Raw genomic sequence first — 25,325 nt, forward strand, 5'->3', positions numbered from 1 at the left:
CACCCTCTCCCTGGGCTAGGAGCCAGGACATCTGAGTTTGACTCATCCAGGATCCTGGGCTGTGCCCAGAGCAGAAGAGACTGTGCCTGCCCGCCTAGCCCAGTCTGGCCCAGCCTGCACCCCAGGGACTGGTGCAGGTGTGGGAGGACCCTCCACTGATGCTGGGAGGGGCCCAGGAACCGGCAAGGCTACACCCTGCTTGGGGTCCCAGTGTTCCACCAAGCCTTCCTCGGTGAGATGCAATGCCTGTAGGTGCCCTGCTCCCTGCCCACACACACCTCTCTGCGCAGGCCCTTCGTGTAATCACTATGTTCTTGAAACGCTGTAAATAAAATCCCACAGGATGGCATGCTTTCCTGCTGAAGGGGAATAACCTATGATCGTTTCCTCTAGGTCTCTACTCCCTGTTTGCCCTCAGTGGAATGCCTGTGTTTGGAGAGGCCTTGGGATTTGGACAAGAATAGGGGAGTAAGGAGGTAACACAGGGAGCCACTGGCCTGGTCCATTTGTAGGGAAGAAGGGAGGCTGCCCCATTTGGGGAACCCTCACTGTAAGTGGGGAGACAGGGCAGTCACATCACACTGGGGATGCCAGGCCACTGGGCCTGCCCACTTTCTCAGGCTGAGCAGGAGAGTGGAGAAAGAGTAGCTTGCCCTGGGGTGGCGGAGATGGGCCTTGTGCCCACCTCAAGCCCCCTGTTCCAGGCCCATAGCACCCGGCCAGATCAGATAGGGCACGTTCCTGCAGTGAGCTGCCCACTGACTGGGACTGTGCTGACGCAGGCAGGAAAACATTAACCCAGTGGAATGGGCTCATAGTCATGTGTGCAGGACTCTGTGTGTGTGTGTGTGTGTGTGAGAGAGAGAGAGAGAGAAAGCAAACATAGAGCAATTTTCACATGTAAGACCAGAAAGAGATATGTACATGCACACATACACCTGCCCATTCACACACTTGTTCACACATATGCAAAGATGCAAATACTTTTTATACATGCAAATTCCTTCAGTGTCATCTCCCAACTTTGTTGATGAGACCCCTTCCTCCGGGAAGCCTTCCCTAAAATCTCCAGCTCGTACTAGAAAGTAACAGGCCTGAGCTCTCGGCCTGGTTTCTGATGCCAAATTAGGCAATCTGACAGGAGCTTTAGAGTGGAGCAGGACTGGGTTTGAATTCTGGTTCTTTGACTTACAGGGTGTTTGCCCTTGGCAAGTGACTGTGCCTTCTGACCCTGTCTGCTCTGGTCTTTGTTCACTGCCCTGGAGGCCCAGGCATGACTCTGAGAAGGAAGGATAAGAACCGGGGCTGGGGGCTTGGTTATGGCAGAGGGTCAGGGTTACAGATCACCCTGGGTCTTGTCTGCGCTGTTTCCCCTCAGTCCTGTGCCAGGCCAGCCCCTTAACCCCCAGTTCTGTCTGGGAGGGCCCTGGCCTGCCAGGGCGGGGCAGGACCCTGACTGGATGTTCTGGTTCTGGGTGATCTTGGGCAAAGTTGCTGTCTTGTTCTGAATCTCAATTTCCTCCCTGAAAAATGAGTTTGAAAGGGGACACTTACCTGGGCGAGGCTTAAGGGTCTTCTCTTTTTTGAGCAGAATGAGAATCTCATGAACTTCATGTGAAAAGGGCTCCTTTGTTGCTGATCGAGACCACGGACTCCTCAGTTGTACAAAGGATTCCGGGGCTCAAAAGACTCTGGAAAAGCCCAAGTCTAAAATAAGTTGATTGAAAGCAGTTTACATGATGAGGAAGTTAATCAAGTGGCATGTTGGTTGAAACAAATAATTAACTAAAATGATTATCTTTTTACATATCAGACCTTTGAGGGGCATTTTGGGGAAGTTCAGAAAATTTTTAGCATCTTTGGGTACTTTCACTTAATATTTTTACCTATTATTTTTGCTAATTTTTGAAAATTTCTCTTTGTGTGTTCACTGCTTACTGGGTTTCAGCAAACTGTGTCCGCCCCATGCTGTTCATAATAGGGAAGAGTTGGATACATTTAAAATTCTGTGCATACAGTCGCGTGTGTGATGTGGGTGTGGACCTATGGGCATGAAAAGTCCTTTTGAATAAATGTTTGAATGAAGAAAGTGTACAAAAACCTGACATAAGTTTCATTCTACTTACTGTTGACAAAGTGGGGAGGGGTGTTTCTACGTGGGCGCGTGAAAAAGGGTTAGAAGGACGCTTGCCAAACCGTTAGTAGGAGTTGTCATGTCTTTTAAGGTTCTTTTGGTTTATTTGTATTATAGGTAATAAAAGAATAAAAGGATCTGAGATTTTAAATTTTGTCTTCTATTTTTAAAAAAATTTTCCATTCCAGTGATAGACAATTGTATCTGCTTGACTTGCTTGACTGGTGTCCATAAATATTCAAATTTTCAGTGAGGTTGAACACTTAAGGTCACCATTCACCAGTTCACATTGTAAGATGCTCAGTGTCATGGGTAAGAAATGGGAGACGGGTGAGCACGGGGTTATTTCCAACCTTTTGCTAGTAAAGCAGTGTATTGCAGGCAAAATAGAATAAGAAAACAATTTCTGAAAGAGGGACTAAATGCCTAGAGAAATATCAGAGTTTGCAAAAATTGCTCTGTAGCATACTAACATTACCAATTCATTTTCAACCAATTTAGTTTTTCAATTGAATTCATTGGGGTGACACTGGTTAATAAAATTAAATCACTTTCAGGTGCGCAGTTCTACAACACGTCATCCACACACTGTACTGTGCTCACCACCCCGGGTCAGGTCTCCACCCATCACCTTTTATCCCCCCTTCGCCCTCTTCAACCAAATTAGTTCTGACTTAATGGTCTGTTGCTGCCTTCATAAATATTTTCCTGGGGCCTGTCTGAATGCCAAAGTGGCTAGGTGGGAGAACCACGTATCTGCCAACCCCATTCCACAGACGAGGAAACAGAGGCCCGGTGGCAGCGACTGAGCCAAAGTTTGTGCAGTGAATTTGATGCCCAGCCAGGACTTAAACCCAGGTCAGTGTGCAAAGCATCTGGAGGGGACTTCACTGCAGCTCACAGCCAGGACACCCAGTTAAACTTGAGTTTCAGAGAAACAGTGGATAGTGTTTTAGTGTAAGTATGTCCCAAATATTGCAAATACTGTTTCTCTAAAAATTCAAATTTACTGAGTATCTTGTATTTTTTCTAAAGATTTTATTTATTTATTTATTTATTTATTTCTAGAGAGAGGGGAAGGGAGGGTGAAAGAGAGGGAGAGAAACATCGCTGTGGGAGAGATACACACCCCCAACTGGGGACCTGGCCCACAATCCAGTCATGTGCCCTGACTGGGAATCGAACCAGTGACCTTTCAGTTCTCAGGCTGGCACTTAATTCACTGAGCCATACCAGCCAGGAAAAGTGTCTTGTATTTTAGCTGGTGGCCCTACTCAGAGTCTACCCTGTGAAGGTAGGACCCCAGGTGTCCCCTCTCAGCCCTCCACCATACCCATTGGCCCTGGAGGTCACCCCAGGCTCAGTGCAGACCCAACAATGACCCAAATGCCCAAATTCATGGCCCCTTTAGCTGTCTCTCTTCTCTCCACAATTGAACTTCCTGCCTCCTCAGCCACCTTCTTCAATGCTGTGGCTACCCTGTCTATCCCATCAGGTCATCAGGCTGGCCCCCTGTCGCACCCAACTCTGAGCTCTTGGTAGCTTGTTGGCAGCCCAGGGCATGGATTTCCATCTCTTCCTTACCTGCTCCTTCTCAGTCACCCTCCTGTCCCCGGAATCCTGCCCTTGTCCCTTGCTCCACTCCCTCATGCCTTCTGGTAATCCCATCAACTCCTATGGTGAATGCCCAGGTGCTGATGTCTTCTGTTCTCTTTTCTTTCTCCAATTGGATCCCTCTCGCAAGCTCGGGCCCAACTGTGCCTCTGTATGCTGGATGTTCAAGGGCCTCAAGGACCTCAGGTTGGCTCCTTTTCTCTTCTCTTTGCTTAGAACTCTTTAATGGCTCCTCGGGTCCTTGGGATAAAGTCTGATCTCGTGTCCTTCATGGTTTGCCCCTGCCCACTTCTCCAGCCCTCCCTCTACAAGCTACTCACCTTTCCCAGAAGACATTAAGTTTTCTCAGAATCCTACTGGGCTTCAAATGGCTTCAAATCATCACCCCCTCTCACCCTCCCTGTTCACCTTGGTGGACTCAGCTCCCATGTCATCTCTTCTGGAAGATTCTTGCCCTCCTTCAGGTTGGCTGGCTTAGCTACTGCCTGTATTCCCTCCACGTTATCACAATGTAGCCTAAGTCATCTGCCATTTATCTCTCTTTTTCCCAAGAGACAAATGGGACTGTGTCTTTTCCACCTCAGGTCCCCACACCCAGCCTATTAAATGAGCTTAACCTCTGACTCCAGCATGGATCTCAATCCCCTCCCTCACCAACCTGATCTGAGCCCAATCCAACTTTGCCCAAACTCTGACCTCATTCTAGACCTCAGCTCCACTTTTATTTTTTTTGAAGATTTTATTTATTTATTTTCAGAGAGAGAGGGAAAAGGAGGAGAAGAGAGGGAAAGAAACATCACTGTGTGAGAGAAACATCGATCGGTTGCCTCTCAAACAGCCACAAATTGGGTCCCAGCCCACACCCCAGGCACATGTCCTGACTGGGAATTGAACCACTGTACCACACCAGCCAAGGCCTCAGCCCCACTTGTGACCCTTAGCCCACCCTCATCCCAACAGCACACACAAGAAAGGAATAAAGACACGCGTCACCCATGTCCAGGGCACATCCTCCTGTCCTGAAGGAAGGACTTTGCATCCTGAAGCCACTTGAGTCTGCAGAGGTGAGGGGTGTAGCCTCAGCGCGGGGGGCAGTGGGAGAGTTCATTCCTTAAGGACGATTTCTGACTTGGAAGACCTCTGATTGCAGCTGACCCCTGCCTCTTCTTGAAGAGTGACCTGCAGGGCAAGTTGGGGTGGGCACCTAGGCAACCTGGGTTACAGACCTGGCCTGGTCTACTGGCACCCTCTAGAGGACAGTTCTATTATCACAGCTGGCTTTGGGCAACTGACTTACACAGCCTTCCCACAGGAGGGGCTGCCCCGCCTCAGAAGCTCCCTGGACTGACTGCCACCTTCTTCCACTCCCCGTGGCGTGTCTCCTCACAGCCTGCAGACCAACAACCATTGTTTTGTTTCACCACCAGGTCACCCACTGAAATCCCACATTCCTCATCTTTGGAGGCCCAGCCATGCCCCAGCTCCAGAAGTCCATAGTCAACCGAGCTCCTGCAGCCCTGGGTCGGAGGCCCATACTCTGGTGGGCTTTGTTTGGTTCCTTCGCAGGGGCCTCACTTGCCATTCCCAAAGGAAGCACTTTCGAGGACAGAGTCTATGTTTCGCCCTCCCCTGCTCAGATGGGGGCTCCCAGAGAATGAGACCCAGGCTTCTCCTCCTATACCCCAGACTAGGGACCCCCAGAGGTCCAGGTGTGGCTTCTACCTCCCCTCTCAGACTGGGGTTTCCCTGCAAACTTGGCTATGTGTCCTCCTTTCCCTCACAATGGGGAAGTCCAGGGCCTGAATCTCCCCTTGCTCTTTCAGAATGGGGAATCCCTGAGAACTGACCCAGGTTTTTCTCCCCAACTCTTCCACCTGGCTGTTGATCTCTAGAACTTTCCAATCCATGTTCTGGGCCGCTCTCCCCACAGCCAGACACTCAGGAGCCTTTGGAGCCTCCCATGGGTCTGGGGCCTGGGAGGGCTTCCTCTGGCTCTGGGCTGGACCCTTGGCTTGGAGGATAGGCCCTTCCTCTGGGACCGTGAGGCTGAGTGACCACCCGGAACACCACCTCTGACCACACAAATGTTGTCTCAGAACCTGGTTTCCATGGTGCCGCTGGCGGGAGAAGGGATGCTATTTTGGGCAGTTCATCTGGACTTGGCTCAAGTGACAAGAGCCAAACCCCTGCCCCACTGACCTCTCCCCTGGAGGAGCAGAGCAGAACACAGCAACACTTGGATCCACCCCAAGGAGGGCTGAGAGGCAGGTCCTAGACTGGGGACACAAGGACAGCAGAGCCCCAGCCCAGGGAGCAGCCAGAGCCAGGGACAGTCATGGAGAAACAAGACCAAGACTGGCTGTAACCGAGAAGCCCCCAGGGTGGACACTGAGATACATAACGCACTTCAGCAGAGTGAGTCTGCTCGAGGCATGGCTGGGCCAGCCTCTCTTGGGGCCCAGGCCTTGGGATACCACTCCCTGGGGGCTCTTTGGGGAGGTGACCATGGAACAGTCTGGGGAAGGAGCCCCAGCTGGGAGGTGAAAGCCTGGGTGTCTGTTCTGGTTTAGTCCTGAGTTGCTGCATGACACTCTCTGGGCTTCAGTTTCCTTACCTGTAAATTGAATGTCGGGAGGATTGGAGGTGAAGCCGAGATTGGGAGGGTGTGTTGCACTGGGCTGTCAGCAGGGCGTGGGGTGGGGAGTGGGGGGGGGCTGGGAACCAGGGGAGAGTGGAGACCAGCTGGACTGAAGCAGAAGAGATGCAGGTCAGAAAGATGATTTGATTGCTGGCTTTGAGGAGTGGTCCTTCCCCCTGGAGTCCTCTCTTGAGAGGCTGGGGCTGGGGCTGGGGCTCAGAGTTTTCTGCAGTCAGGGCTAGGGTTGTGACCTGTGCTGCAACTGAAGGAAATTGGGCTAGAGAACAACGGGGACAGATAGGATGGGGAAATGCAAGGATTATGTTTGTGCTGCCATTTGCAAGGAAAATGGGAATACAAGGAATTTCCAGGAATAGTGAAAAAGAAACTTTGCTCTGAAGTGGGGGTATGGACTAAATTAATTTTTAAGACCTCATCCTTGTGTGTGTATGTGCAAGGAAGAGACCCTACAAAGTCACAGTTTAAGTCAGCAGTAAGAGAGCTTGAGGTTAGACTAAAGGCAATAACAGAGGCATATCTGAGGGAGGAGCCACTGAGGGGAGTCTATGGGCATCTCCACTGTCCAAAGTGGGGTTGCAGATACAGGAAGGTCAGAAGGAGCTCTGGAAGACCTGGTCCAGAGGTCAGGGGTCCTAAAGCCAGCATGGGTAGAGGGGGTGGGACTTTAGGGCCTCTTCCCATTGGCCGAAGCACATCCAACCCACCTCTACTTCCTGCCAGGTTGGCTGAGTGGAGGGGTTGGAACTGGCAGTAGCTGGCCCTGCAGCTTCTGCCCCTGGAACCTGAGGTCTGATGAGAATGTGGGGCCAGATTCTGTGACCCCCAGCCCTAGTAACCTCTCTTTGGTTCCACAGCATCTGAAAATCTCTGACAGAATATGACTCAAGCAGACAGGAGGAAGCGGTAAGCACCCATTCCCTCCCCTACGCCAGCCTCCCATCTCCTACCCCACCCATCCAGTGCCCTCAGTGCCCCACTCTCTGCCCTCATGCCAGTTGATGCCCTCAGTAGCTCGAGGGGCCCAGAAGGGCCTCTCCCACCGGCACCCATAGCCAAGCACAGGCTTGGCCCTGGGGTGAGGGGAAGCCCAGAAAGACCAGGTTAAGGGTTAAGCGGCAGGTCAGTTGGTTCCAATTCCCACTATGGAGGTGGTGCCCAACCAAACTGAACTCACTCCCTCTCACCCCCTCAGGCTCAGGTTTCTTTGGGGTGAAATAAAAGCCAGCATCCTTGCTGTGGCTGAGGCCCTACCTTCCTAGTTCCCTCTCTAACCTCCCCCTACCCCAACCCCCTCTCTCCCCACTCCAGTCACACTCACCCCCCTTCCTTACTCCAAACATGCTCAGAGTCCTTCAGTCACTGTTCCTTCTTCCTGAAACACTCTTCCCGCAGTTAATCACATGGCTCACTCCCTCACCTCCTTCGTGTCTTTGCTCAAGTGCCACATTCTCCATGAGGCTTACCCTGACCACCCTGTTTAAAGTCACACCCCACTCCTTTTCCTTGCTTTGTCATTCCCAGTAGGACGTACTACCCTCTACCACACAAATGTACTTGCTTATCACATTTCATCGCTGCCTGTCAGCTGCCTCTGAGCAGGGATATTTGTGTGTGCGCGCTCCTGGGTAGAGAGAAGGGGCGGGTCCCCCTCTGTGCTGGTGATGCCGCTGTCTGCAGCCCAGAGCTCTCCCAGGGCTTTCAGACTCTGATTCCAAAGACCCGCTGCTGTCCCACTGGCAACTCAGTCCCAATTGGAAACAGCCTCCTCCACTCTCCACAAGCCCGCTCCTCTTCTGCGGTCCAGCTCCGTCTAAGGTCCCCTTCTCCTTTATTGCTCAAGCCAGAAACCAGGACTTTGTCTTTGACACTTCTGTCTCCTCCATGCCGCACATCTCGGCACCAGTTTCCTAAAGTACATACAACATGCTTACTCTCACCACTCTCCCCACCACCGTCCTATTCCCCCACAGCCACTTTAGGCCACTCTCTGCCAATTTTAAAAAAAATTAAATTTATTGAGGCGACACTGGTTAATAAGATTATGTAGGTTTCAAGTGTACATTTCTGTGATACATGATGTATATATTGCACTGTGTGCCCACCACCCAAAGTCAGATCTCCCATCAACATATATTTGACCCTCTTTACGCTTCACTCCCCTTACTCCCCTTGCCCTCTGGTAACCACCACACGGTTGTCTGTGTCTCTGACTTTTGTTTGTTTTTTGTTTTTCTTGTCTGCTCATTTGTTGCCTTTAGTTTTATATCCCACATATGGGTGAAATCATATGGTTCTTTTCCTGTCTGACTTATTTCGCTTACCATGATATTCTTAAGATTCACCCATGTTGTCGCAAATGGCAGTATTTCATCTTTTCTTACTGCCGAGTGAGTACTCCCTGTGCGTACGTGCCACAGCTTCTTCATCCAGTCGTGCCCATTCTTCAAACGGCTCTTCAGGCCGCACCTCCTGGCTGGGGCTTCTCACCTCTGATGTGGCTGCTGTCATCCGCCTCGCTCACTAGACAGAGCATTCCAAGGAATGGAGCCTGAGTTTTTACTTTGTTTCTCTGGGGCCTGACTCATTAGTAGATGCTCAATAAATATTTGTTGAATGAATAACTGTTGTTAGTAGGTTCAATAGTTGACTTGAGGTGAGTTGGATCGTTTACTGTTGGTTGGTTGACTAGATAATTAAATGAACAAATTAATAGGAGAGTCAGTTGGTTGGTGAAGTGGCCAGATTGATTAATTAGCCAAAGGATTGGTGGCTGAGTTGTCAGCTATTTAGTTCCTTGGTGAGCACGTACTACTCAGGTAATTATTTGGTTGGTTTTTTGTTTCTTGGTAGGCCGGTTTTCTTAGATGTCGTTTTCTCATTCTCTGCCCTCTCCTTGAGCCATCTCATATAAGCCCACGGGTCAAGAAACCATGCGATTTGGCGACCTCCAAATGTGTATCTCTGAATGAGACCACGTGACCCGCTGCCTCTTTACAGGTCATCTCCACCTACATGCTTAGGGGGCTCCCCAAACTCTACGCACCCAGAAGAGGACTCCTCATTCTCCTGCCTAGGCCTGCCACTTCTCTCCTGGGCCTCGCCTACCATTCTGCCGCTCTGGACAAAGGCTGGGCCACCACTGACTCGTCCCTCTCCGTTCTCCTCTCTGACCAGCCCCAGGGCCTGTCAGTGTGACTGTCCCCTAGCCATCTTCACAACACCTTGGCTCAGGCTGCCATCGCCTCTCAGCTCGTCTGTGGCAGAAGCTTCCTGGTGGCTCACCATGGCCCCACACCTGCTCTCTCCCCCCAGCCTCCGTAGAGGAGGCAGTCCTCCTACTTAAATCTTCTACCTGGCCCCATGGCTCTCTGGGTCGAGTTCAGATTCCCCAACATGGGCCACAAGGCCTTCTTCCACCTAGCCCTGTGCTCCTCTCTGCCGGTCTCATGCTACTTTCACTCCTCTCCATGGCCGGCCCCTCCTTGCCAAACCCCTTGACACATCGCACACTGTCTTAGCTTGCAAACCTTTGCCCATGCCACTCCAGTGCCCAGAACTCGCATTGCCTCAGCTGATGCTCCTTCACCTGGCCAGCCTTCTATTCTTGAGCTAAATTTTTCGTCTTCTGGGAAAGCCTCCTACCCCCTCCTCTAGGTCATCGGCTTCCTCCCTGCAATCTCACAGGGCTCACACTTCCCCTGCAGCAACACTCCTCCCACTTTATAGTAGTGGCTTAATTACTTGTTTTTCTTATGAGGGCAGGGATAATGCCAAACATAGGAGGCGTAGTAGGAATTGAACAAATCTTGGTTCAGTGGCTGGTTGGTGGTTATTTGCTGCTTACTGTATCCTGCCTGCTGAGTGGTGAGGAGGAAGGGGCCAGGATTCCAGGCTCTCCTCATGTCCTTGACTTCCTGCTCTGTCCACCTCACCTCTGCCTCTGTGGCACCTTCCCAGGACTGTTCTTGGGTTCCTGCCTGCCTCAGGCTGCTCAAAGGCTCTTTTTTGGGACTGAGGAGGTCAGTCACGAGGGCAAGGGCACCCTGCATGGTGATGCATGGGAGCTTGAGTTGAATGGGAGGGAAAGGATCATTGAAGCCACCCTACATCCTCCATATGTGCAGCCCTGGGCTTGTTTCCCTGGGGTCAGGACAGAGCAAGGACTGGGGTGGGTGAGCTATGAACATGGGGGCTCAGCCAGAAAAGTGGAAGGTGTTTTGTCCATGCCTGGTTTACATTTCTCACTCCCTCTGTTTACTCTGCTGCTGTGAGGCTAGGGAAATTTAGGAAGCCTGGGGCAGGGTAGGGGGTGGGGTTGAGGTAGTGGGGCCTGGTGTCCGCTTCCGGCTGTCAACAAGGGAGGATCACCAGTCTTCACAAGCACTAAAGGGCACACTCTTAGAGTTACCGGTATCTCTTCCCATCCTTCTTCTCTTCAGCCTCCACACCCCATCTCCTCCAAACTCAAGCTCTATCCCACTCCACCCTTCAACAGATGATGGAACCTATAACACCTTTTCCTCTATCCATCCAATCATGAGTTTATTAAGTATTTATCAAGCATCTACCTAATGTGTAGAAGGTGCTGGGGATCCAGTGGAAAGTGAGACCGGTGAACTCCCCAGTGTTCATTCATCCTACAATATATATCGAACACCTACTCTGTGTCTGGCGCTGTACTAGGCACTGAGAATACACCAGGGAGTAAGATCCTGTCCCTCCTTTCCTCGCTCCTCTCTCATTTGTACATTCATTCATTTATTTCTTCACTCACTCGCTCAGTCACAAACATTTGTTTGTGTCGACCTGGTTACAGAGCCTGATGCACTTGGCAGACAGGCCTCTTTATCTTTGGCAGAACTTGGTGCATATTTCAGGCCTCAGTGCTGTTTATAAAGCCTGGGAGCAGACTTTGCCCCACCCTGTGCTGTTTCCAGAGTGCCTTGCGGTTGTCAGGTCCTGCCTGATGTCTTGTCTGTGTCCTCAGAGACCTGGTTCCTGCAGGTGGGCAGGCAGACAGATAGACAGACAGCTGGGCTCCACCTTCCAGCCTGCTCTGTCCCATTTGCTTCTCCCCCCAAGGCTCACTGCCACCCCAGATGGCGTTCATCAGATCCCCAAATGCCCGCTCTGCAAAGTGGTCTTGTTGATGTGTCCTTCCCAGTGGTCTAGTCCCCACCAGAAGGAGGAAGGGGCATGACCTGGCTATCTACCCCCAGTCCCTCTCCACGACCCTGTGACGCTTCTCAGTTGTCTCTGATCTCAGCTGTCCCAGTAGCCCTGGGCAACAGAAGGTGTGTGTAGACAGGCCGCTGGGTTACACATTAACTCAGCCATGAGTTGAAGGGCCGATGGGTAGCAAGTGCATTTGAGTCTCACGGCTGCCCATGGGCTGCGACTGCTGCTTCAGGTCCACCCGCAGCTCCAAGATGATCCCCCCGCCCATGGTGGTAAAGGTGCAAAAAATACTGCAGAAGGAGATGGTGCGAGAGTTCCTGGCCGAGCTCATGAGCACATACGTCATGATGGTGAGTGGGTGGCACAGGGTGGGTGGGCTCTGAGGAAGGGGTGTGAGCCCCAGGACTTTAAAAGGGTGAGACTCAGTAAGGTCAACCCATGACCCCCTCCCACTGCTGGCTCCCTTGGTCACATTGTCCATTCCCTGGTCTGGGAGCTGGAAGGCTGAGGATAAAGCACAGGAAAGTAAGGAGAGGGCTCTGTCTGTCTCACCAAGTCTTCTTGGGACATAAAGGGCTTATAATATGTGGGGGCAGAACAAAATTATGGGCTGGGAAGGGGTTTAGGGGGCGTGGCTGGAAACCAAGGGAGATGAGAAACCAAGAGGAAAGAGATCGGAGAGAAGGTTTAGTGCCAGGTTTTGAGAATCAATCCTGAGACACTGAAGGTTTACAAGCAGGGGAATAACGTGGTCAGATTTGGATTTTAGAAGGAAAATTCTGAGTGTTGTGTGGAGTCTGGGTGGCATGGGCAAGGCCGGGGGGAGGGGAACCAGTTAAGAGACTGTTGCAAAAACCTGGGATAGAGAGAGGGTGGCAAATGGTCCAGGGATGGAGAAGAAAGCACATGCTTGAGGCAGGTGTCAAAGATGGAGTAAAGATTTTATAAGCCATAGATGTAGGGTAAGTGCTAAGGGGGCCATTCTGAGCCCAGGGTCCAGAGCAGGGCAAGAGGTAAGGTCAGTTTGGACGTGATCAGGTGCGGCGCCAGGGAAGAAATCTAGGAGGTGGTTTGACACGGAAGTCTGGAGCTCACGAGAGTGGCTTGGGCTGGAAGCATAGAGTTCACCAGGGTATGGATGGTGGTTATCAAAACTGTTCGGTGAGAGTGTATAGGAAGAGAGAATCGGTTGAGGACAGAGCTCTGGAGAGTGAAGAGAAGCACACAGAGGGGCCTGAGAAGTGTTGGCCAGAGAGGTGGGAGGAGAAAGAGGGCGGAGACCAGGTTACAGAAATGTGTGTGTGGGGGGATTCACAGGAGGGAGTGGTCAATGGTGGGGGAGGCTGCAGCCAGCCAGAAAAGGTGAGCAGTGACAAAGGTCCTAGGGATTGACAAAATGAAGCCACTGGGGACTTGGCAAGAGCTCTTTTAGTGGACAATAGGACAGAAACAAGATCGCAAGCAGGAGGTGGTTTCTTAGAAAATCCCTGTCTGCCCCGCTTCAGCCCAGCCGCCTTCCCCAGCCGGCCTCGGCCCCTATGTGGTACCATGTTGTTTGCACCTTATGGTTGATCCAGGTCCGTGAAAGGAAGGAGCAGCCTCTGGGAAGAGAAGTAAAGGCGGTCAGGAGCAAGCCAGAGGAAGTGGGGAGAGAGGCAGTGTGTGTGGTTGTGTGTGCCTGTGAGTATAACTGGTTGTGTGTGTGTGAGTTAAGCCACAGGGTAGGAGACGATGGGACCTACAGAGCCCAAGGGACTCCACATACGTGGGTTCTTATACTGCTCCTGCCACTGAGTCACCTGCTGGTGCTGGGCAGATCTCTCCGTGGCTTGGAGCCTATCTTCTCAGTTATAAAGTGTGTTAAGTGGGGCCTGCATGGGCTTTGAAGCTGGATTTGAATGCTGGCTCTGCTGTCACCTACCTGTGTGATCTTCCATAAATATCTCAACTGTTCAGGAGTGTAGCTTCCTCATTAGTGAACCTGGCACTAACATCGAGCTGGCAGGCTTGTGTGAAGAAGGCCAAGAGGCCGACACCTGGTTCACAAGCAGGACACATGTGTTGCTCTCTGCTCATTATGACGAGGGCTCTCAGCTGCCCTGCCCTCCCTGCCTCCCACCCTTTCCCTCACCCTCACTACTCACCCTCCTGCTTGGCTCCTGAGCTATGAAGACAGAGCTCGATTCTGCCTTGTCTTAATCCAGGCAAAGTAATTCATTTATTACATTCCTGCCCTGTGAGGGCTGTTAAACCTTGGAACCAAGGAGGCAGGAGGGTGCCTCCTTGGAGAGCTCTTAGGGAAAACAGGTACCACCCACGCACATTGGTGCCTGCCCATGTCTGCATTTCTCTTCATTTTATCAAGATTATTATTGAGCACCTATTGCATACCAGGCGCTGATGCTAAACCAAGCCCCGTACATGCATCAGCTTCCCAAACCCTCAAAACAGTCCTGTGACTGTCTATTATTATTCCCATTTCTCAGATGGGGAGACCAAGTCTCCACGAGACTGTTAGTTGCTCAAGGTCACATTTTAAGTTAAGATTAAATCCAGTGCAGTCTAATATCACAGTCTTGACCCTTAATCTCCATGCTCTGTCCCTTAGTTTAGCTCAGGCAGGATTTCTAGTGCCCTGGCTTGTTAACTGTCCCCCAGCTGAGGTAACACCCTCACTTTCAGGCCATAGGTTGTCCAAGACCTCACTCTGGGCCTGGTTTTCCCACCTGTAGAGTGGGAGCACAAACATTTGCCATTCGGATTTGCTGTGAGAATCAAAAAGAAGTAACATGGTACTGGCCAGATAGCTCAGTAGGTTAGAACATTGTCCTGATACACAAGGTTTGTGGGTTCGATCCCCAGTCAGGACACATACAAGAAGCAACAAATGAATGCATGGATAGGTGGAACAACAAGTCAGCGTTTCTCTCTTTATCTCCTCTTTCCTTTCTCTCTTAAAAAAAAGTAACACATGTAAAAGAACTTTAGGAGGTTTAAGCTCATATAGGACATTGTATTGTTATTTTTAGTTGCTGGGCCTGTGCCAAGTTGATTAGGAAGGACACTCAGTGAGTCACCAGGGTGAAGGTTTTCCTAGAAAAGCAAGTGTGACCTTGGGCTCCTTTTACTGCAGCCAGGATGAGGGAAATGGACTGTTCTACTCAATTCCACTCTGCAACTCTGGGGGTATTGTCCCCAGGGCTGGCCTTGTGGCTCTTGGAGGGACTTGGACAGGCTGGGCCACACTTACTGGCCAGGAAGGGGAGGAACTGGGCCATCAGGGCTCTGAAAAATCAACTGTAGATGTGAACCAAACGATAGGGCAGGGGTTGCAAATTCACATGCTCCAGAGGCCAGAGAGAGCAATGCAGAGTGGTGAGGCCCGTGGTTAACACTGCCAGCCTGTGTGAGGACGCAGCTGCCGCTATTCCAGCGGTGGCCATGCAGGCCAAAATGCAGGCCATTGTTACCTGGGCTTCTGATTTCTCAAGAGAAGCTGAAACTGATTGTCAAAACTAAGTTATCCAGCCCTGGTTGTTGCAGCTCAGTGGATTGAGCACCAGCCTGTGAATCTAAAGGTTGCCGGTTTGATTCCCAGTCAGGGCACATCCCTGGGTTGCAGGCTAGGGCATGTGAGAGCAACTGATCGATGTATCTCTCGCACATTGATGTTTCTCTTCCTCACTTTCTCCTTCTCCTTCCCCTCTCTCTAAAAATAAATAAATAAACACACCTAAGTTATCCAAACAAAACATGTGTGCTGGATGAATTAGGCCCCTGAACTGCCAGTTGGCAATCACGCCACAGGAGATCATGTGGGATTTATTCACTCATTCATTATTTTTAGCAAATGGTTCTGACCTCCTACTTGGAATTAAGGACCCTTGTTCTTCAGATCCTCCATGCTGGCTCCACTCCCTGTACCCCCTGACACCCCCCTAAACCTGTCAGCCTGTCCTGGCATCACTCCCCACTCCCACACCCCTTTGTCATCTCCTGACTCATCCTACCCTTGGCCCTAAGCTGACCCACCTCTGGGCCCCTCTGCACCTATGCTGGGGCTCTTGAGGAACCCAGTGGGCCCTGCTCACTCCCTCTACCCTGCTCTCTCTGGGCTGTTTCACTTTTCCTCAGACTTCCCCAAAGCTGCTCTGTACTCTGCCTGTCCTTTAATCAGCATATGGCTTCCTTGCCAGCCTGACAGACAAAACTGAACCATCAGGCGGGCTTCCTGTGTCTGGATGTCTGGCTCCTTACCCACCGGGCCCTCTCACCACCAGAACACACCTACCTGTGTGTGCGCAAATTGGGGCAGGGCCCCTCCCTCTGTCCTGGAGGATCCTGCACCCCTGCGCCCGGCCCACCCCTCACTCTGCTGAGGTACTTTGCTCCGTCCTTTTCTCTCTTTCTCAATCTTTTTTTTCTAATCCTTACCTGAGGATATGTTTATTGATTTTATTTATTTATTTATTGCAAAGATTTTATTTATCTATTTTTAGAGAGAGGGGAGGGAGGGAAAAAGAGAGGGAGAGAAACATTGATGCAAGAGACACACGCCCCCGACCAGTGACCTAGCCCATAACCCAGGCATGTGCCCTGACTGGGAATTGAACCAGTGACTTTTTGGTTTGCAGGACAATGCCCAACCCAGGACCAGTCAGTGCCGTTTATGGACCAGTCAGTGCCGTTTATTGATTTTAAAGAGAGAGGAAGGGAAGGGGGGGGAGAGGAAGGGAGGGAGGGGAGGGGGAGAGAGAGAGAGGGAGGGGGAGAGAAGGAGAGAGGGAGAGAGAAAAAAAGAGAGAAAAAGAAGGAAGGAAGGAAGGAAAGAAGGAAAGAAAGAAAGAAAGAAAGAAAGAAAGAAAGAAAGAAAGAAAGAAAGAAAGAAAGAAAGAAAGAAAGAGAAAGAAAGAAAGAAAAGAAAAGAAAGAAAAAGAAAAACATCATTAGGTTGCATCCAGACCAGGGATCAAACCCACAATCTAGCTATTGCCCTTACTGGGGATCATGCAACCCTTTGGTGCACAGGACAATGCTCCAACCAGCTGAGCCACCCAGCCAGGACACTCTCTCAGTCTTAACTTACCAAAGTCTCTCTACTTAAAACAGCACAACACAGAACAAAACATCCCTCCCTTCATCCCATGAGCCCCTTCATTTTTCACAATCTCACTCCCTCCCTTCTCAGGCAGGTTCACAAAGGGAGGTCTACTGTGGAACCCTTCAACTCTTCCTCACTGCCTTCTCACCTCTCAGTCTCTAGGACCTGATTCTGTCCCCATGGCCTGGTGACACAGGCTCACCACATTACTAATGACAGCTAGATTGTCACATCCAAAGGGGTGCTTTCTAGGCTTTCATGCATTAAACTGATCACATGCTCCTTGGGAAACCCCGCTTCTCCCTGGTGTCCAGGACACATTCTCTCTTTGTTCTTCTCTCATTTCAACACCTGCTCCAGCTGGGCTTTCTAACACCCACTTGTGAGGGCTGAGGTGCGGCTCCAGGTTCAGCGCTCAGCACCTTCTCACCCTGCTTCCTCTCACCTGCCTTTGTCCTCCTTGACGGCTTGAGAGGTGGCCCTCCTGTCACAGTTCTCCAGGTTTTCTTTTTCAACAACTCCAGATAAGAACTGTCCATGGGAAAAACAATATGAGCTACATATATAATTTAAAATGTTCTAGTAGCCACATTAAAAGGGTAAAAAGTGATAGGTGAAGCTAATTTTAATAATTGTTATATTTAACTCACATTGCCAGAATAGTACCAGTTCAACATGCAATACATATATAATTATTAATAAGATTCTACATTCTCCTTTTCCTACTAAGTCTTTCTTTTGTAAAAATTGATTTACTTGAGAAATATCGATCTGTTGTTCCACTTAGTTATGATTCATTGGTTGATTCCTTTATGTGCCCTGACTGGGGATTGAACCCACACCCTTGGCGTATTGGGACGACACTCTAACCAAAGGAGCCACCCAGCCCGACTAAGTTTCTGAAATCCGGTTTGTCCTTACACTTAGAGCAGCTCTTGCCCTGGCCGGTGTGGCTCTGTTGGTTAGAGTGTTGTCCTGTAAACTGAAAGGTTGTGGCTTTGGTTCCTGGTCAGGCCACATGCCCAGGTTGCAGGTTAGGTCTCTTGGTCAGGGTGCATTCAAGAGGTAGCCAATAGATGTTTTTTTCCCTCCCTTCTCCTTTCTTTAAGAAATCAGTGAGCACATTCACAGGTGAGGGTGAAAAAAAAAAGCACAGATCTTAATTAGGACTAGCCACATTCCAAGCACATAGCAGCCACATGTGGCTAGTGGCCATCGTATTGGATGATGGAAATCTAGACTCTGATTTCCAGCAGTCTGGAGACCTAGGGGCCCCTCAGAGTCAACGTGTCTAAAATACACAGACTTTTCAAAGGAAGTGCCATCTGAGCGTGGCCTTAACGTAGAGCCTCATGTTTTCAGGATCTAGGACCAGGTATTCCAGACAGGGAAAACACAGGTGTGTGAAAAAACAAGGCGTGCAGGGGGGCGGTGTGGGGGTTTGGCTGGGGCTCAAATCCCGGCTTACCACGTGCAGGCCGTGCACTTTGAACCAGCCGCTCAGCCTCGCTAAGCCTTGGACTGCGCATCTGTCAAGTGAGGAGATTACGAATACCTGGTGCATGTTGGTGGTGGGGTTGAAGGAAGTGACAGATGTAACTTTTACCAGTGTCTGCCACCCAGTAAGTTCTCATTAAATTGTTATTATTATTTAGAAGTAATACTATTGCTGAATATAGAGAACACTGGAGCAGAGATGAAACTGAGAGGCAGAAATTACCTAGGGACTTGAATGGTGGCCTCCTGAGTTTGGACTTGATTCTAGAAATGAAGGGGAGCCAGTGAAGGCTGGAATGAGGGGTAGACATGATCAGATCTCTGTGTTAGAAAGGTCACTCTTGCTGCAAGGAGGAGGCTGAGTAAGATTTGGGCAGAAGGTAAGCAGAACTGATTGGGTGTGGGGGCCAAGGGAGAGAAAGCTCTCGTTTGTGACATCCAAGTTTCTGGTTTGGCCGATGGGAAAGGAAACATAGGGTGAGGATCACATTTTCTGAGATGGTGAGCTTTCAACATAGAGCCTGAGATGCCTGTGAAACACCCAGACTTCCAGTGGGTTCTGGAAATAGGGATCTGGCTCCCAGGTGGAGGTTAGGGGAATTTTAGTGCAGTAGACTTACCTGAAGCCGTAGACCTGGTAAGAAGACCCAAGAAGGGTGGCCGGGGTGAAATGTGAAAGGGGCCAGGGATGGAGCCCTGGGATCATCCATATTTATGAGGCTGATGAGGGAAAAAGATGTGGGAAGGAACTGTAGAGAGGGAGAGGCTATGGAGGTAAAGGGAAACCCAGGAGAGAGAGATGCTGTGGAGGCAAACAGGAGGGGCTCTCCAGGAGCAGGGTGGTTAAGAGGGTCAAAGTCAGCAAAGTCAAGTAAGACAATGTGTGAAGGGACCTTTGGGAAGTCAGAAGGGTGAGCCCTCAGAGAGCGCTTTGGTGTTGGTGAGATGTGGAAGCAGAAGCCGGGTCGAAGAGGGAGAGCAAGGGAAGGGTAAAGGAACCAATGAGTGGGTTCTTTCCCAGAGCCTGGCTGACACGGAGGGGGTATCCCAGACTCTGCAGGTGGACAGGGGGGCTGGGCTGAGGTGGGAAGCTTTACTTTTAGGAAGCAAGAGACCTGAGTCTGTGGGAGCCAGTCAAGGGGAGGGTGGAAGATACAGGCAAGAGGGAAGCCTCTACAGAGGGAGGGAGAGGCTGGGTGCAGGCACCAGAGCTGAAGGGATAGTCTGATAGGATTCAGGTGGGTGGCTGCGGGAGGTTGGATGAGGGCCCAGCTTCAGGCCTCTAATCTCCCTGTGACGGGTATCACCTGAGGAGACCAGCAGTTAGGGATGGGCAAGGGCTAGAATGACACCTGAGGGCCATGGGGATACTGCTGAGGGCGCAAGCTTTAGAACCCCTCTGGCTTCCAGGGCTGATGAGTGTGGGGGTGGGGTTGTGGATGGGGGCCATGGTGTGAGGTCTGGAGATCCCTTGAGGAAACTTCCTTCAGGTTAGGCTGCATTGTGAGGTGCTTTGAGGGGTTCCATCCACACCAGCCATACCTTCCTTGAAGCCCTGACCCCTCCCCTGAACCTCACTCAGGTGGACTCGGGGTCCAGGGGCCTGGATGTGTTTGTAAGAGCCCCTGACTCCGCTGCCCCACCCTGGCTCCTTTTGTGCCCCCCACCCAGCTCTAACCAGTCAGGTCTTAGAGGCCTTGATAGGAGCAAGGGGGGGGGGCGCGCGTCATGAGGAGGAAAGTCTAGGGAGGAAGAGGGCGTGGCAGAGGGTCTCCGATGGCGATTTGGGGAGGCCCTGGTGTGAGGGTGAGGAGCTGGAACTGAGCTCTGAGCCCTCTGCTGAGGCTGGGGCTCTGGGCAGGCAGTCCCTCAGAGGCCCTCCCTCGCAGGTGTTTGGCCTTGGTGCCGTGGCCCATATGGTTCTAGGAGAAAAACTTGGGAGCTACCTTGGTGTCAACTTGGGTTTTGGCTTCGGAGTCACCATGGGAGTGCACGTGGCAGGGAAAATCTCTGGTGAGTGAGCCTGTGCCCCTCCTGACCAGCAAGGCCAGGGATCCCCTGCAGGTTCCTCCCACCCACCTCCAGCCAGCCCCTCCTCCTCCTCAGCCAGCCCCGCACCCTCCCTGGCTTCCTGGAGGGAGAACACCCTAAACCCCTTTCCTCTGTCTTGCCCAGACTCTTCATGAGCCTCCTTCACCCACTGTTTTTACTAGTTGGGTCAACTTAGTCAGGCTGTTTGACTTCTCTGCTCCTCACTTTCCTTAATGGTCAAATGGAGACGGTGGGTCCTGCCTCAGCGGGTCCTCCTGAGAAATAAAGGAGAATGCAGTGCATAAATGCTTGCTTCGTTACTGTTGTTGCTGCTGTCAGTATTACTTGTCTTGTTGGTTTCTGCTCTCTCTCTCGTGACATGCTTGCCCTCCCCGCAGGGGCCCACATGAATGCGGCCGTGACCTTCACCAGCTGTGCACTAGGCCGCATGGCCTGGAAGAAGTTTCCCGTGTATGTACTGGGTCAGTTCATGGGTTCCTTCTTGGCTGCTGCCACCATCTATTGCCTCTTCTATGGTGAGTGTCCTCCCTGGGTTGTCCGCTTCCGGCCTTGGCCTCCTCCTCAGAAGTGTGGGAAGATACAGTCTCAGTGTCCTGGCCTGTGAAAATGCCTGGGAGAGCAAAGCCCTGGAGTTGCTCCCCATCCCTCCATCCTACAACCTTATTTCTGGGACTCCAGTGGGGTTGAGCTAGGGGCAGGCTGACACTCAATCTGTGCCTCCCCAGGAGCCATTATCGACTTCTCAGGTGGACATCTGACAGTGACTGGCCCGATTGCCACTGCTAACATTTTTGCCACCTATCTTCCTGACCACATGACATTATGGAGGGGCTTCCTGGATGAGGTCAGTGGTTCAGGGTGGTTGCCCCTTCTCTTGCCCTCCCCCTCTCAGGAAGGGACCAGCAGGCAGCCCCTCACCATAGAGAGGATAAGAACTCTGGTGGGAACTGTACCAAGACGCATCTCTGCCAGTGGGTTTGGACTGGGGGCACTGCCAAGGCCCTGTGGCTTTGCTAGGGGCCCTGGGTTGCTGCCACAGCATCTATTCCCCAGGTGATAGTTACGGGGATGCTCCAGCTGTGTCTCTTCGCCATCACGGACAATGGGAACAACCCAGCATTGCAAGGGACACAGGCCCTGGTGATCGGCATCCTTATTGTCATTATTGGAGTGTCCCTGGGCATGAACTCAGGATACGCCATCAACCCATCCCGGGACCTGCCTCCCCGTTTCTTCACCTGTCTTGCTGGCTGGGGCACACAAGTCTTCAGGTACTGCCTGCCCAGCCCATTCTGTCAGATTTTCTATGATTTCCATGCATGCGGGGAGGGGTGGGGGGGGGTGATGTGAGAAGCATCACTGGAGAGTCCTGTGGAGCTGCCAGGTGGCCTGGGGAGGCAGGAGTGGGTCCTGACCTTCCCTATGACCAGCACGGATCCTGCTCCTGGACTGAAGGTGAACCCTGCCCCAGATCCTCCCTTGTCCCTGAATCAGGATGCAGCTGACAGGGCCCCAGCCCCAGGGGGCACTCCAGGGCCAGGGTGCAGCTCGCTTACCTACTCTCAGGTGCTACTTCCTGTCTGGGCACGAGGTGGATGAAGGTTCCATCCCAGACATCGGCCCCCTTACCAGGCCTCTGCCTTTTGTCTGCAGGGCCAGGGACTGGTGGTGGGTGCCAGTGGTGGCACCGCTCCTGGGTGCTTACCTAGGTGGCATCATCTACTTGGTCTTCATTGGCTGCATCATTCCACGGGAGCCCCAGATATTGGAGAACTGCGTGGGGAGTGAAGACCGCAGAACACCTGTGTTGCCCAAGACCATGCCTCACCAAACAGAGATCTCTTCCCTTACCTCTGGCTCTGTGTCTCCCCTCACCTCTGTCTGTGTGTCTCCCCCTAGCAGACCTTCAGTCCGGTCCGTCCCACCCTTAAGTGAATCCATCCGAATACAGCAATTCTAAGTAAGGATTTTTATGACCCCATCTCCACCCCAATAAAAAAGCCTTGTCCCACAGTGGCACCCTCACTTCCTGGGTGCCTCCTATGGGTGGGCTTCCCTCCTGGATTCTTCCAGGAGCGCTACAGCCCAAAGCTGGAGCATGAAGCTGAGGCCTCCAACTCCCTCCAGTCCTGGGAGCTGGGGTGCCCCCTGGGGGAGCATGAAGAAGGGCCAATGGGAGGAACAGATTAAAAAAATGCCAGGCACAAAACAGTGGACTTTCAGGCATAGGGTAGGAAAGGGATGGTTTGGGGAAAGGACAACAGCTAGCTGGTGGGGGGTCAGCTCTGGGGATACCCTGAGCTGCCCTGAGATAGGACTTGAGACTCTCCCTCCGTTTTGGCCAGTATTTGCACCAGACTAGACCAGGTCCAAGTGTGTAGATAAGAGTTATCTTTTTCATTATTGCCCCATCTCGGAAGACTTTTAGATGTTTTTTTCTTAATCACATAATACTTTAATACCACAGATATACTGTATATCTGCATACATACTTTATGTGTATCTGTGCTTTATACAAAAATAGTAAGATCTTTTTCACTTCCCCCCTCCCAAGAATCAATTTTCTCTCCCTTGGGAGCAAAAGTTGCCCCCATCCTTGACCATGTCAGGTGTAGACGGACTGAAAGTATGTAAGGGGTTAGACTCTCCTCCTTCGTCCTGGTGCCAGAGCTCTTCCACGCTGAGAAATTCCAGAGTTAGGAAGATGCAGAGAGGGAAATCCTTCTAAAAGGTGTGGAGCCAGGAAACAGCCTTATGGAGCTCAGGGGGACAAGCCCAGAGGCTGGGCAGAGGGCGGCAGCCAGGATGCCCCGGCTCTGGGGCCAGGCAGGAATCATCCTGCTTTCTAGGATTCAGAAGGCAGCAATCATCACCCGTGGTAGCTGTCACTGCTCTTGCGTTTATCCTTTTAGCAATTATTGAACACCTCCTGTGCGCAGGCCTCGTCTGGGCATAGGAGTTGCTGCAGTGGATGAGGCTGGGTCTCTGCCTCCAGGGAACACAGTTTAAAGGGGACAGGAGGAAAACCGAGTGGTGGAGAGGGGCCACATGGAGGCTGTGGTGCTCATACCTCGAAGCCAAGGCCAAGAGGAGACAAAGAAGAGTTGGGGCCAGGGGGTATACTTTCTGGGGCCGGGTGCTGCATTTCAGTTAGAGTGGTTTGAGGGGACAGGAGGCAGAGGAGGCTGGCATTCTTCTGGAAGTGGGAACACGGTGAGAGGAGATTTAGAAAGCCCACCTGAGCTGTGGTGTGCAGGTTGGTGGAAAAGGAGGAGGCTGGAGCCTGCAAGGGAATGTGGTGGGAAGCAATAATCCTGGGGGAGCAGCAGGGCACCTAAAAGGTCAGTCCTGGTGGGTGAAACCCGCAGGAACTGGGCTGGATTGAATGAAGGAGTAGGTGACCATGCAGCAGGAGTCAGGCCCGACTTTCAGTCTCTGTCTCGGGCCTGGGACATTGGAGACATCCCCACTGAGAGCAGAGCTTGGGAGAGGAACTGGTTTGGAAAGGGCGACGATAAGTTGTATCGTGGACATATTGAGCTTGAATTGTCTGTCGGACGTGGAGGGCAAGAGGTGTGTAGTCTTGGGCAAGTTACTCAACCTCTCTGGGCCTCATTTTTCTCATTTGTAAAATTTCCTACCATTTGTGTTGCTGTGACTATTCAATGAAATAAAACGCATATATTGCTGAGAGTAGTGCTTGGCGCAGATAAGTGCTCAGTAAACAATTAGGCCATTTGTAGACTCTGCAGTTCGGAGAAGAGTTGGAGGCGCCGACTGAAAAGTTGTGTCTCTGTGGCTGCGGCTGGGGCCATGGGACAGTGAAAGGGGGGGGCGTCAGCGAGCAGGGCCCTGGGAGCACAGCTGGGAGGTAGCTCTGAGGTGTGCAGTAGGCACCCCAAGAGGTTTGGTGGAGGAGAAACGACCCAGGTGTCCAGCAACATGGGAATAAAGGCTTACATCGCAGTTCAGTCACATACAGCAGATTTGCTACCTCAGTAAAAACTAAGGCACAACAGCTTACCTGCCACAACATAGAAAAGGGTTGGAGGCATAAAAAGCAACGCAGGAGACTGCATACAGTACAACACCAGGTATACTGTTGACAAACAAGCAAAAAGGCAATACATTCTTTGGGCAAACAGATGTGATAAAACTATGTAAAAATAAGTAAGTAAATAAGGGCGCACTCTCCCTCCTGGAAGCTCTGTCTTTCCCTCCCCCGCTTCCCCGCAGTGATCCCAGCAGACCTGAGACTTGCAACCAGGGAAGCAGTGGGCGGCAGCAGCTCGTCCTGGGCTAACCCCTGAACCTGTCCCCAATGCCCCCTTTTCTCTGACTTCCCAGCGAGCTGAGAGCAGCCCCACCTCGGCCCACTTCTTTTTCGTAACGTTTCTAAAGAGCCAAAGCATCCCTGCCTAACGTCTCTCCTGTCGCTGCTCCCGTCCTCAGCTCTTTCTTGTTTCCCTGTGCCCAGCTTTAATAAAAGTACTCTCAAAAAAGTCCTTTTTTCTTTTGAAGAGGGCAAATCATATGTATTGTTCACTGAATCCTTGTGTGAAAGCGTGTCAAATGTGTGAACTGCTACCACTGTATTTATGATTTGTAAACCTTATTAGTATCTGTAGAAGTGATCATATGAACATGATTACCTGTTTATAAAAAGAAAAGAAAAGATTCTTCCAGGGATATAAGGTTATAGAAAGGGGAGATGAGATGGGGAGGAGCATGGGGGTGGTGCAAGCTATTCATAATTTTCTGGTTTTGGAATTGGGGAAAAATTTATGGGTTTGTTATATGATTGTGCTTTATAACAAACTGTGATATGTACTTGTAGGTATCATATATTTAAAAAGATGAAGAAAAGGTAGCTGTAGCATGAGAACAGGGGGTGGGAAGATGGAGGGTTGGAGCCTGCTGAGATTACAGGGGTCCAGGGAGAAAGGGGAGAGGTTTGAACATGCCTGAATTCCATGGTGGGGGAAGCTTGGCCAGGGAACCAGTCCTGGGAGTGACCAGGGAAGGGCCCACAACTGGAGGTCCCAGCCAGCTGCTTTCCTCTGTGACCCTGGACAAGCCTGTCTCATCCT

General features: G+C 51.4%; 1 protein-coding gene across 2 annotated transcripts; it reads left to right on the forward strand.

Moving 5' to 3' along the window:
- The first annotated feature begins 6,021 nt into the window (after nucleotides 1-6,021).
- AQP7 (aquaporin 7) lies at nucleotides 6,022-23,928 on the forward strand. 2 transcript variants are annotated; one of them, XM_024560264.4, is made up of 8 exons: nucleotides 6,022-6,163; nucleotides 7,262-7,310; nucleotides 11,818-11,935; nucleotides 20,073-20,196; nucleotides 20,613-20,750; nucleotides 20,961-21,079; nucleotides 21,289-21,506; nucleotides 21,889-23,928. In XM_024560264.4, the coding sequence occupies exons 2-8, from the start codon at nucleotides 7,285-7,287 to the stop codon at nucleotides 22,193-22,195; spliced, it is 1,050 nt and encodes a 349-aa protein (XP_024416032.2). In that variant the 5' UTR covers nucleotides 6,022-6,163; nucleotides 7,262-7,284; the 3' UTR covers nucleotides 22,196-23,928. The 2 variants fall into 2 exon arrangements, with proteins under 2 accessions (XP_024416032.2, XP_045051026.1); XM_045195091.2 differs by lacking the exons at nucleotides 6,022-6,163; nucleotides 7,262-7,310; nucleotides 11,818-11,935 and adding an exon at nucleotides 18,216-18,308.
- The last annotated feature ends 1,397 nt before the right edge of the window (nucleotides 23,929-25,325 follow it).

This window comes from Desmodus rotundus, chromosome 1 (assembly GCF_022682495.2).
Source record: "Desmodus rotundus isolate HL8 chromosome 1, HLdesRot8A.1, whole genome shotgun sequence".
Taxonomy (NCBI): Eukaryota; Metazoa; Chordata; class Mammalia; order Chiroptera; family Phyllostomidae; genus Desmodus; species Desmodus rotundus.